The sequence below is a fragment of the Peromyscus leucopus genome, chromosome 5 (genome assembly GCF_004664715.2).
Source record: "Peromyscus leucopus breed LL Stock chromosome 5, UCI_PerLeu_2.1, whole genome shotgun sequence".
In the NCBI taxonomy this organism is placed as follows: domain Eukaryota; kingdom Metazoa; phylum Chordata; class Mammalia; order Rodentia; family Cricetidae; genus Peromyscus; species Peromyscus leucopus.
In genome coordinates, this window is record NC_051067.1 from 88,539,065 (window position 1) to 88,553,374 (window position 14,310).

The 14,310-nt window shown below is 40.9% G+C and overlaps 1 protein-coding gene across 9 annotated transcripts in view; it reads right to left on the reverse strand.

Annotated features, from left to right (window-relative positions):
- Window positions 1–14,310, reverse strand: part of Inpp4b (inositol polyphosphate-4-phosphatase type II B) — a 726,443-nt gene that overhangs the window by 178,012 nt on the left and 534,121 nt on the right. For all 9 annotated transcript variants that reach the window (XM_037206141.1, XM_037206136.1, XM_037206137.1 and 6 more), the window contains one exon: window positions 4,813–4,960. In XM_037206141.1, coding sequence (XP_037062036.1) covers window positions 4,813–4,960 — 148 coding nt within the window. The remainder of the gene's footprint in view (window positions 1–4,812; window positions 4,961–14,310) is intronic.

Sequence of the window (14,310 nt, forward strand, 5' to 3'; positions counted from 1 at the left end):
AACTTGATACCAAGGAGGTCATGACGGCCACAGATGGAAATTCTGCTTACCACAACCAGAGTAAATACCGGAATTACAGACCCTGCCTTTTCCTTCTGGTGATGGAATTTAGAGTGATTTTACCCTTTATCACATTTTCTTTGTTTTATTACTTTAATTGTTTATATGCATTCTTTTCATAATAAAATATATATATTTCAGATCTGTATTATAAATGATATCTTCAGGAACAAATGTCCTGAAATCACTAACCACAAAATAAGCCCATCTTCCCATCTTCGCCGCAGTAAACCAGCGATGTCTCGGACTTTCTGCTTGTGAGGTTCCTGGAGCTAAACCATAATATAGAATCCAAAGTGCAGCACTATGAAAACCCTACACTGCCGATTCAAAAGATTATTATATTTGAATTTAAACTGAGAAGATGCCACTGCCCAGGCCAGTTGGAGGGAGCTCCTGGAGGATTTAAACTCTGTCATAGCCATAAGACTGTGTATGTACAATCTCAAATCTAATAAAAACGGTTCAGACTGGGTCCAAATGTCACACTCACTGTGAGACAAACAGCAAGTGTGGTTTTGGATGTCAGCTGCAGGCAAGGACAGATACTGTGAATGAATGATATGAAAGTGGCTGCTGTGCCACTTGTCACGTCCCTGCCAGCAGCATTTAAACTCGGGCAGGGTTGGCTGCAGAGACTGTGCTTTTCTTCACTTTCAGGGTAAGAGGATGCATTCTGCAAACAAGCAAACAGGGAAGACATGGGCCCTGCAAACACGCCCAGACTAACTCACAAACATATGTCAAACTCGGATGCATGGAAGTCAGCGGTACACTTGACTGTCAAGATTTTTTCATCTTTAGAAGCAGATTTGACTATAAATAATTAGCATTGCATTAACCATTTCCTCCAACTGCTGTTACCTTTCAAAGGCAGACTCACGGTCAAACTTGAAGAAACTATGGGTCTCTGAGACTCAAATTCTCGAACTGATACCATCATACAACCTTTTAGAAGTTTGCTTTCTCCTATGGTTACCCCAAGGGAATGCTTCAGTAGGGGACAGACATATTACATATATTGTTGCATATGCAACAAGGACACAGGGATCTGGCTCTCGGTTCCTTGCAGTATCTTTAATTGCCTGGTGCTTTGTACTACTGTGAGATGACTGGTAATCTCAGCTTTCATGGCTCTGCCTGGCCCTTTAGAGAATGCCCTGGTATCTCAGTGGTGCATGTCCTCGCATCTGATCTCAAACTGCTTACCATGGTCGTTCCTTGGTGTTGATAGTGTACCTCCACCAGGAATGGTGGGCTGCTCATTATTCCCTCCATCATCATTTTCCTGCCCCTTTCCCTCCCTGTGGTCTTTTCGTGGGGCCTGATGACAGCCCCTAGTGACTCTGTCTCCTCACACTGCAAAGATGGCTGGTCCACTTCTCTACGGCTGCTATCCTGTTTCCGTTTTGAATCTTTTGTAATGTTCTTTTTCTCTTTTATTTTTTACAACATTTTAAAGGTTGATTTTTGAATTTTTAACAAGTTCTAACAATAGGCGATTTATATAAAAATGGTAGCAAAAGATTTACAGAGCAGGCTGGTCTTCGCTGTCCCTAGGCATTTTTCAAAATCTACTGGGTTTTATATAGTTCAGGTTCCTAAGATTGAAATATATTTTTTTAACAATCCTAGTTCCTAGGTCCAGCCCTAGCCTTGGGACTCCACCCAAGCTTTCCACCAGCCTTCTGCATGTTCTAGTGAGTATTTCCTAACAAAGTATTTGAAAAAAGCAAAGATACAGGAGAAGAGGGAACCAGGAAACAAGGATGCATTGCAATTTTAAAGGGAAAAAAAGATAACAGAAATTACTATGGCTTGTACCAAAAAATTTGGCAACTTCGAGCCTTTCCTGACTTCATCCTCACTGATGCTCCTGATTTCTCTACCAGTGAATAGACTGGACAGAGAACTATTAGTGAAGTAATGGCAGGTAGGAGGCAGGGGTTGGAGACAGGAGCAGGGGTGGCTCTTCAGCCTAGGGGATGTTTTGGGTAGACTTAGAAAGAAACGAGTCTTTCTTTTGCACAGAGTTTGTGTACTCCATTCACTAATTTGTTGTATTTTTAAATAAAGTGGAATTAATAACACATCCATCAAGCTTTTCAATCCCCAAATTAGTCTAAAATAAGATGTATCAAATACAGAACATAGCATAATTATTTAATAGTGTGTGGACAGGTTTCCATTATGTACTCTCTGAGCCTTCAGCTAGTTTCTTGGGCATCTGGGACAAAGATGGAGTTCCTTTGATGCAGTTTTGGGGGTTAGGTCCAGTCATCACCTCTTCATCTGTCTCACTGGGCAAATCGTGCTTCTCAGCTGAGTGATGGTCCAGGTCCTGCCTGGTATTCTGCTGCAAGGCTGCCTCCTCCAGAACATGTCTGGGTCTTCCACTGGAAATTCCTGGCCATGCTTCCTGTGGCCTGAGTTCCTTTATACCATGTGATTTCTGTGTCCTGGTTTTCCTCATCCAGCCAACCTAAACACCCACCTCCCTTTTCCTTTCAATTGTTGTTTCTCTAGACCCACACCAGTCTCCTTATATCCAAGATGATAGGAATTCCAACCATGCTCCATGGTTGAGCATGCCTGGCGGGACACTTAGTGATCTCCTCCTAGTCATTTTCCGGTCATACGTCCTGTGTGACCCACGCCCATGGTTATGCGGTCACTTGCACAGACGTGACCACGTGATCTATGCGGGTGGGCCTGTGTGCACAAATGCATCCTGGCCTTTATAAGGTAGCGCCATGATCGCCGGGTCTCGGTCTCTGTCTCTCTCTCTGTCTCTGTCTCTCTCTTCTCTCTCTCTCTCTCTCTCTCTCTCTCTCTCTGCCTCTCTCTCTGCCAGGCCTGGCTTCTCCTGTCCTATGGCCTCTTCTCTCTAATAAAGCCCATTCTAACTCTGGTAATCATTGCTTGTGACTCTTCTGCCGAACAACCAGCACCATTATCCTTTCACAAGACCCTCCTTAATTTTTGTAAGTTTCAGTTTTTGCTAACACTTCTCCTTTTTTGATAAACAATAGTGCTGTACTTATTCCTACTCTAACCAATTTTGCCAGTAGTGTACCCACCCTTCTCTTGGGGAATATTATTTTAAGGTGTGCTACTTTTATTTATCTTGCATTTGTTTAACTCTGTGAAGCTGTGTTACTGTGCCTGTCTAAAACACCTGATGGTCTAATAAAGAACTGAATGGCCAATAGCAAGTCAGGTGAAAGGATAGACAGGGCTGGCAGGTAAAGAGGATTCTAATAGAAGGAGAAATCTGGGAGGAGAGGGAGAAGGAAGAAGTAGCCAGAAAAGGAGGAGGACTCCAGGGGCCAGCCACCCAGCTACACTGGAAGCCACGGAGGAGTAAGAGTAAGATTTACAGAAGTAAACGGGAAAAGCCCAGAGGCAAAAGACAGATGGGTTAATTTAAGTATAGGAACGTTGCCAAGAAACAAGCCAAGCTAAGGCTGAACATTTATAATTAAGAATAAGACTCCATGTGTGATTTATTTGGGACCTGGGTGGTGTGACCCCCCCAAAGAACAAAGAGCAAAGAGTCTGAAAGAGTAAAACAAACAACACCCTTCTGGTATGCCATTTCTGGTATAGGTCAATTTGGAATCTCTGGGGACTGCAGAGTCTACTAAATGGTACAATATCACTTGTCATAGGTGTATGGCTGTTGGCCTGAAACTGGAACCCAAGCACAAAAATTTTACTTTCTACTATATGTTTCAGCAATTATAGAATTATAAAACTATGAAAACACTGACAATTATGAGATTTTGGATGTTAATTGTGTTTCATATGATACAGTATTCTGTATTTTTAAGTCACTACAGGCTTGTTTGAAAAGCAGAAAATCAGATTATCTAATTATTCATGGTTCAAAGATGCTCTTACAAACCAATGAACTCACAAATCCTCCTGTGTTATTATAGAAATTGATTTGATTTCATTGTAAAAAGTACTTTCCATTAACATGTCTCATCAGTTATCTTTAATAAATGTTGGATTTTTAGACCAATAAGTGTTTAAAAGCCTTGCTAAGTTGCACAGTTCATAGATAAGGCTACTCTTCTTCAATTCAAATAGGAACCAAAGAGTAATCTTATACAAATGAGGTAAAGACATGAATCAGCACTTGTAGTATTGGTTCACTACAAAGCTTTGCATAAGAATTGCAGCTCAAGATACAAAATAGCATCATAGTTGCAATTTGTACATGTGTGGAGCACTGCACTGCTACTTTTGCAACACATTCCCAGGTAGATGAGCAAAGGTTGATCCTTGGTGTTTTCTTCAGTCACCCTCTACTTTTTCTTTAGAGACGAGTCTCTCACGGAACCTGGAACTTGGCCATGCATCAAGCTGAGCTGGCTTCAAGCTCCAGTAACCTCTGTCTCTACCCCCACAGCACTGGGACTGCAAATGTGGGCCACCTGCTTTTGGACTTGGCCACTGGGGAGTTCATGCAGGTCCTTCTGCTCTCACATAAAGCATGTAAGCTATCTCGCAATCCCCATAATTTCAAATTTTATATCATCCATATTGGAAAAGGTAAAAACAAAAGTGAAAAGGCAGTTGAGGTCAACTTTAACATCATTCACAGGTGTGTGAGGTAATGTATGTGTGAATTAATTGTAACCACCTCCCAATTTGCTAACTTCAAACAACATATTAAATATCTAGGATATAGAATTTTAGCTACAGCACAAAAAAGAAATGGGAGAGATGATTGATATCTCTTACCTACACAAGTCTTCTTTTATGTGAAGGGAGATCAGTTCTTTAGGAATATGAAAAGAAAGAATGCTCTCTGACATCTGCTCACGAATCCGCATCCACTTATTGTCGGATGTGGGAAATCTATATAATTTACACACAGGATTCTTTAACACTGGCAAGAAGAAAAGGGCAACAGTTAGATTAGAAGCAAACGTGCATCACAAGAAGCTCAGTAAAGAAAACCATTAATCAGGGCAATATTGTGCTTATCCATTCAATAAAATCCTGCTTATCAGAACCCATAAGTGAACTTGAATTTTTAATAATTTTATTTACATCATATTTTGTTAGCTTCTAGAACTCTTAGTTTTTGTTAAATTTGATAAGCACACCTGAAAATCCAATTAGTAAATGCTACAATGGAGGTTCTTCATTACCTCCTCAGTTCTTTGTCTTTAAATGTCTTTAAAACATACACACTTATTGAGAACCGCTGGTAGCAAAAGTCCATGGAGTATACAGCAGTGACAAGTAGAGTTCAGAAGGTCAACCTATCAGGACTGAGGGTTCTGTTAGAGGAAACCATCATGCAAGGCGTTATGGAGTTACTGCCTTTTGAATGAGTCCCAAACTCACAACATAATCCCAATCATACATTTAAGGGCAGAATGTTCTTCCAATTGCTACTGAGTGATGATTACCATTGTAACCCTCATACACCCAAGTTTAAATAGCAGTACAACCTCAGACATTACCAGTCAGAGGGAGTCAGCCCCAGTTCACCAACAGAGCTCATTAAAACTATTGATTGAGGCCAGGCGGTGGTAACACATGCCTTTAATCCCAGCACTGGGGAAGCAGAGCCAGGTGGATCTCTGTGAGTTTGAGGCCAGCCTGGTCTACAGAGTGAGATCCAGGAGAGGCTCCAAAACTACATGGAGAAACCCTGTCTCAAAAAACCAAAACCAAAACCAAACAAACAAACAAAAAACTATTAGTTGATATTGAAGTGAATCTATCAGATTGTAAGTAATTCTGAGCATAGAACATGGATTAGGTCCACTCACCATAACATGAAAAAGGTCTTTCAAATCTTTAACATTCTGTAAGAATACCATATCTCATTTGCTACTTGAGTAAAGATAAAATGTCTTTCCTGAACTTTGAAATGAGAATATGTACACCCATCCATCTATAACCATCTGCAGGAAAGCCTCTGAACGTTATCCTTATGAATATGTATGTATCTTATTAGAAGCCTTGATTCTAAATGTCACTTTTTATTTTGTATGCATGTTCATGAATACATGTGAGCATGGGATAACTTCATGTATTATATGAGCGTATGTATGTGTGCAATGAGCACACTTGTGCACGTGCTCTCAAAGGACAGAGTGGTACATCAGGTCTTCTGTTTTGTCACTCACTGCCTTAGTTGGAGACAGTGTCTCTCATCAAACTCGAAGCTAAGCTAAGAGCTTGTAAGTTCCCATACACCCTCCTGTCTCGTCTCCAGCCGCCCAGTACTCAATGTTCCTGTGCAGAGACATGGCTGTATCTGGTCTTGCCTGTGGATGTTGGGATCTGACTCGGCTCCCATACCAGCACAGTGAACATGCTCATCCACGGACATAGCGCTGAATTCTTTAAATGTCTCATTTTCAAACCAGCAAATTCAAGTCTCCTAAAATACTCCTCTACCCAGCCAAGAATGAGACAGAAGACTCATCTTCTGTGGAACTGACGAACCCACAAAGCAGCAGCAGCAGCTTTACAGGATAATGAGAGAAAAGATTTAACATCTAGAAATGTGTGCTCAAAGAGATCGTCTTCTTGATATTTTCATGATTATTCGAAAATTTATCAATTTGATTACACCACAATACTTACAAAGTTTACTATACTTTTTCATCTGAAAGAAGAGTCAGTAAAGACTTCTAGTCAGAAACTATATGATTTCATCCATTATTAAAGTAAGTGTGTTTCAGAGATATGAAAAGTTCACTACCACTTCTATTAGCCTATCTCTAAGAGTTGAGAAGAGAAGAGAAGAACAAAGAAAAAACATGAATTGAATTCAATAAAATACCACTTGGGTTAAGATCTTAAGATCTTATAAATTCATGTATGCATACTGAGTTTAGAAAGGTGACGCTTTTTTTTTTTTTTTTTTGGTAAAACAAAACCTCAATATCTGAAATGTCTAAAGAATTTCCTACTAATGTATGAAAATATTAATCAGTTATTATGTAACCACTCTGTTGCTATGCCTTAAACACCTTTTCAGAGTTACAAAGCATCTTTCTGTCTCCCAAAACACTTACAAAGGTTCTTTGGATTTTTCTTGCCCTTTAAAGATCAGTAATTATTTTTTTCATAAAATTTAGATGTTGAGTTCTGTCAGAAAACATAAAGCTCCCCATTGTCTCTGCTGAGCCCCAAACAAGTCCTTCACCTTTTGATGTTTTGTTTGATTTTCCTTTCAATGTTCCTCGGGTTTTCTAAATATAAACCTGTGTTGAAATTTTTTAAAGCAGAAAACAAGGACAGTTTGATTAATGATCAGTAGAGAAACTCCCCTCTGACCACTATACACACAACACCCAGACTCCACAGAGGGGCTGCTGCTGTTGGAGGAAACGTGGGACAATAACAAAGTACACACAGGCACACACACACACACACACACACATGTATGCACACATACACTCACATACACACACAAGCACATGCATACACAAATATACACACAACACACACAAGCACATGCACACACAAATACACATGCAGCACATACACACAAATGTATATAACACACTAACACACGGCAATATATATACACACAAACACATATACAACATACAATACACTCAGAAAAACACACATACAACACACACATTGACAGAAACAAATACACCAATACATTCAACACACACATATACAACACACACATTCACAGAAATAAATACACCAACACATTCAACACACACCCACACACACATCCACACACACCCACACCCACACACTCTTCTGGTAACTTAACCAAGAAAGAAAACTACTTCACGAATGTCTCCCCTGAAACTTTTATAGTATGGGTGCTGATATTTGAGACTCGGGTTTCCCAAAGCAGTACCAAACTGCATATATTTGTCAGTTTCAGAACAAATACGTAATCTGCTATGTTTTGCATCTGAAATGACTTTTAAAACCTTGTTTGTATAAGACTCGGCTGCCAGCCTTAGCTCTGTGGAGAGGTGGCAGAGCCATTGCTGATGTCCTAGAAACCATCAGACTTCACTCCTGCTTCCCTTTCTCTGCTTTCTGGCTACAATGAGTTGACCCACTGTGCTCCGTCGCATATTCTGCACCATAATGGTCTGTCTTGCCACAGGCCCAACAGTATTGAAGCCAACTGACCAGGCCAAAATAAACCTCCCAGTTCTCGGGGATTTTGTCACAGTGATGGGAAGCTGACTGCCTATCGCATGATGGAATCCCCTTCACAACTCAATTTAATCCAACGGCTTTCCTTTATGACACTAGGTCTCAGGCAAGGATTTCTCTTCTATATCATAAAATACCATAGAATGGAGCATGAGTTTAAAATTGGTGTGGCCTGATCTTTAACCATCATGAGAATATTCTGGGTAATTGAAAAAAAAATACAGATAAGATGATCTCAACTCAAATTTTTACTTGGCCGATGATGGTGGGTTTCACATCCTCACATTAAAGACTGCTGAGAGACTCACACATTAAAAACCCAGCAATGGACCCAAATGCTGAGTGTGTCTGCCAACTCTTTTCCAGCCATTCTGCATGCACACTCCAACTGTGTAAATGAACATGTGACTGGGACTTTGAACTCTGAATCTCTATTATGCCTCTTGTTTATGCTTTTCTGACTGGACAATGGGCTTACCCCCTCAATTATAGGTGTGCAGAACCTAATGAGTCACAGTTCAAAGATTTACTTACTTTTATGTATATGTATGTGCTTGCTTGTGTGTTGCAGAATATTTAACTATACAAAGATGTGTTGCATTTGCTTAACTATGTAAAGATGTGTTGCATTTGTTTATGCTGCAGAATATTTGTTTAAATATGTAAAGATGTGTTGCTGTTTGCCTTGCCTGCCTAAGGCACCTGATAGGTCTAATAAATAGCTGGATGGCCAAAAGCAAGGGAGGAAGTATAGATAGGACTTCCAGGCAGGGAGAATAAGTAGGAGAAGGAATCTAGACTCAGGGGAGAAAGAGAAGAAAGAAAAAGAGACATCAGGGAGACGCCAGGGGCCAGACAGATAGACGGAAGAAGCAGGAAAGTAGGACATACAGAATGAAAGAAAGGTAAAAAAGTCCTGAGGCAAAATGTAGATGAAGAGAAACAGATTAAATTAAGTTATAAAAGCTAGTGGGACAAACCTAAGCTAAGGCTAATAAGTCATAATTAATAATGTCTTTGTGTCTTTATTTGGGAGCTGATTGGTGGCCCCAAGAAAATTCCAAGCATATTTGAGGTTAAATGCATCACATGGATGCAGGTTCCTGTGGAGACTGGAAAAAAGTGTTGGATCCCCTGGAACTAGAGTTATGAGCAGTTGTGAGATGTCTGATGTGGGTGCTGGGAACCAAAGCCAGGTCCTCTGCAAGAGCAGTAAGTGCTCTTAATGGCTGAGCCATCTCTCCAGCCCTACAGGTGTCATTTCTAAAGACTTCGTACGTGTATCCCCATTTTAATATTTATTATGTTTTTTTCCAAAGCAAAGGTTAAAAATACCATATGACAGATTCTACAGAGAGAAAAGCTCTTGAGATGTTTTGCATCGTATTATTTATGATAACTTAATGAGTCTTGTTCTAAACTGGCCCAGATCTCAACTGATACATTACCCTTTTGAGGTCTAGCCCTGGGCAAACACAAGAGCAGAGAGGAAATGGAAGATTTCTGTCATTTTAGCATCTCTATTTAAATGTCTGTATCATCTCTCCCAGACTCTGTAACAGAAATGTGCTAAAAGGTGGCATGCCACCTGCTTTCCACAGGGTTCATCAATTATAAAAGCCAAGCTGTGACAATTCTGAATAATTCAAAGATGCTGAGGAAATATTCAACAAGACCAAGACAGACAACACATAATAGCCCTCTGTCCAAGCAGCCTGGGGCAAAAAGACAAATCAGAATCAGCAGAGATGTTTTCCTCCTGTCTATTTATGGAAATAACGAAGTATGAGGGGTGTCAGTGGGCTAACTGGGGTTTTGAAATGTGACCCAGGGTCCAAAGGATCACCAGAAAGCACTATTACTTATTTTAACATGTTCTCTTCATCTGCTTCTTCAGAAGTACATCTGTGCTCATCTTGATTCCCCACATGGCTGTGAGGAGGAGGTAAAAAGGACTTACTTAAATAGGAACTGACGTCATTAATTTCAGATCTTCCAAAAAGATGACTTTAATGTACTGTGGAACCTTTGAGGAAATCCATTCTTCCCATACTTTCAATTATACAGTTGTTTAATTGTTTAATTTTCCAGCTGCTTGTACAGATCCTGCCTCTTCTCTAAATACTGCACTGTATTATTAAGGGTATGCCCAAGTAATTCAGTTAGATACCGATGCACCTCAGTGGTACTCAAAATTACCTTAGATTTATACACATCTGAAATGGTACTCAACTCCCACTAAGACTGGACAAGAACTAAACAATCTAAACAGAAATAACAGACACCCTGACAAGAAGAGGAAGTAAGAAAACCACGAGAGCTTAGAAAGCAGAAGCAGAAAAATGGGGAAGAGAGAGCTCTGTAAAAGGCAACATGTGTGGTATAAACTGTTCACAGATTAAGCTCCCGGGGCTGGCAATGAGTCTGTGATTAACAGTGATGACTATTCTTCCAGAGGGCCTGAGTTCAGTTCCCTGAACCCATGTTGGATGGCTCACAGCTGCCTAAGATTCCAACTCTAGGAAACCCCCCATCCCTGTCCTCTGCAGTCACCTGCACCAAGTGCACACACCCAAGCACAGATAAATGCATATGAGCATAACTTTATTCTTAATGATAAAAATAAGCTCCTAAGAAATTTCTAGTGATATTTCTCTAGATACATTATGAAACCTAAATTGTGTTGCCATCATTCAATCACAAACAAAAAATACCACATAGAAATGGGTTCTAAGCTGAATTGACAACATTGCTTCTCTCATCCCTCCAGACTCATGGGTTCTTGGTCTTCCAAGTTTTGACTTAAGGCCAAGAACAATAGAAAACCCTAACCATCACCCTGATAAAGAATAAACAAAATAAATGACTTCATGGCTGATGCTTGGTGAATTCAGTCTACAGAATTTCCGTAGTCAGAGAAGGGGTATGTTTCAGCTCTGTCCATTCTGTGATGGATAGGGCAAGATGCAACTGGAAAAACTCAAAGGCAGTTCACATTTCACGCAGAGAAAACTAGTTACTTACTAGTACACCTCTTCTCAAAGCCGTTGATATGCCTCAAAGAATCACCCCCTGTCTACCAGCCTCAGTTAGACTTCCTATAAAACCACCTGAGCCAACACTTAAGAAGACTTCCTCAGTCTCTACTGTTTCTGTCCATCAGGCGTCTCTTGTTTTGACTGCACATGCCCCATGGTTCTTAGTCTACAACTGTGTTGTCAGTTTAGATGTTGTGCTATGTCTTCTAAAGGTCCTTGTGTAAACATGTGACCCTCTAAGCCGGATGGTAGTGGCACAAGCCTTTAATCCCAGCACTCAGCGGGCAGAGGCAGGCAGATCTTTGTGAGTTCAAGGCCCACCTGGAAAGGCACAAAGCTACACAGAGAAACCCTGTCTCAACACCACTTGCCCAAATGTGACCCTCAGGTGGTATTAGTAGAAAATAATCTAAATTTTAAGAAATGAGGCCTCTTAGGAGATTGTTAGGTCACTGAAGACTGGAGACATTCCCTCCAAAGGAAATGGGAAACTGTAGTTTCTGGTCTCTTTTCCTTCTCCTATTCCTTCTTGACTCCCATTGCAAACCATTTACTCCATGGGTGCTCCCACGATGATGCGTCAGTCAAGTCAGAGACTGTGCATGAATGATATCACTTGATCGTGGGCTACAACCTCTAAAACTGTGAGCCAAAATAACTTTCTCTTTATAATTCATTGCCTCAAGAGTTTTGTCACAGTAACGGAAGGCTCACAGCACTGAGTTATCATGGGACGCGAGCCACCTTTGGAAAGTAGGTAAGGATGAACAGGTTGTTGGTTTCCCCCTGTATCTGCTACAGGACTCAGGGCTCATGCCACAGAAATGCAACTCACAGATTCCCATGAGGAGAGAGGACACAGCACCAGCCACCATGTGACCTGAGAGGGGGAGGCAAGAGAAAAGGACAAGGCCGAATGCCTTGCTTATTAAAGCACAGAGCCTCAGGATGGTGGGAAGAGTAACCCTGGCTGAGAGTGCTCTGCATATCCTGCCAGCAAATTCTCCTGCTCAATGTCATCCCCCTGCATTGGTTAACTTTGTCCAGCTGAGGTAGACAAGAGCACAGATAAACAGAATGCAGAGTTGAAACATAAAAGGGATCTGAATGATGACACCACTGGTTAGATGACATTTACCCTTTCATGGGAAGCTGATTAACATCCTAAATATGTTAGCACAAACTAAATGAGAAGAGCTGCAAAGTCCCCATATGCAAGAGGAGTTGGTTACATTAGATTATTAAAAACAACAAAGGACAAGGGCATCTGGCATGTGGCAGCAAGAAGAAACCTGAGAAGTTGGAAGGGGACTCTTGGAGGGAAGGGGGCCAGTGGGAAGGCCTGAGCAAGAAGGGATAACGGAGGCTGAATAAGTACAAGATGTGAGTGTGAGAGGGTGTCACAGAGAAAACCACTGTTTGGTAAGCTAATTAAAAGATAAAGAAATAAAAGGAATAAGGACCAGAGTTTTAAGTCAAAATAGCCCTAAGTTTTATAATTACAGAGTAATGCTGTGAGATAATCCTTTTGATGTTGTGAATATGTTCTATTCCCATTGGTTAGTAAAATAGCTGCTTTGGCCCATTGCAAGGCAGGATAGAGCCAGGTGGGAAATCCAAGCAGAGATATAGGGAGAAGGGCAGCGTCAAAACAGACACCAGCCAGGCAGCCACCAGAGGAGCGAACTGTGTTAGAGCACAGCAAAAGCCACAAGAAAGACACGCGGCAAAACACAGATGAATAGAAATGGGTTCATTTAAGTTTGAAGAGCTAAGTGGTAATAAGCCTGAGCAATAGGCCAAACAATTTGTAATTAATACAAGATTCTGATTGATTGATTATTTGGAAACAGCTATGGAATGGGGCAGGACAGAGAAAAGCCTCCATTGACAGAGTAACAATCACACAGGTATGGATCACTTAAACTAGTCGAGCAAACACCATCTCTGACATGAAGTGGCATCATTGTACATTTGACAAGGTAACTGTCTTAGTTCTGTATGAAAACAAGCGAAAAGGAAAAATACTGGAGAGCTGATAACGAGCTGGAATCCATGAGCACCCAGAATGAGCAGGGTGAATATTTTTACAGCCTCAAGGTATTCTAAATCATGGATAGGGCGTTAGTGAGGAGAATACAAACCCAGTGTTTAGTTTAGTTATGTGTTTCTGTGAAAGCAATTAAATCCTAAGGCAACACATAAACCAGAAAAAATGCTGAGGTGGAACCTGCCTATAACTGTAGTATATGGGGAAGGGCATAGCAAGAAGCATTGTAGGTCCTGAGGTAGCCTGGGATACAGAGCAAGATACTGTCAAACACATGTGCGTGCACACACACACACACACACATACACACACACACACACACACACACACACGCATGAATTTCACAGTGATTTCTACAGATAACAAATTCTATTATTCAAAACTTAAATGCAATTATCTGTTAAATGAAGCATATAATCTAGCAAGAACATGTATCACTGATCATTTGACAAGGTGTTATCAATTTCTTATGGTATTCTGTTATGGAAGAGTCATGTATTTGAGAGCGAAGAATGTATCGCTGATTCAAGTGCTCTCTCTGCACCTGCTCTCAGGACTTCTGAGCTCCTTGCTACTCTAGGCACCTTCCATTTCCATGTGTGCCTGTCACTGGCCAGTGACCACCATCATCACAAGAAAGCTCGTCTTGGGTGCCTTGTGTTTTAAGAAAGTATCATTGAGAAGACATAGATACATCAAGCCCCCCCCCCCATTCTGGAGCTGGAAGTCCATTCCCAATAATAAAAGTTTCTCTCTTTCCCTCCATCCTACCCTCTCTCCCCCCACCCTCCTTCTCTGATTTGTGATAGTGATCATCTATCACAAATAAAGGACCACGTGGAAGAACTGATTGTTTTGTCGGGCTCACTTGAAATCTCAAAGCTGTGCATTCACCAGGACTGAAACTACTATTTAACAACTAAACTTTATTTCACCAATAAATTGTTGGTCAGGTTCTACAGGGCTGAAGCTTCATATTGTCAGGAGAAA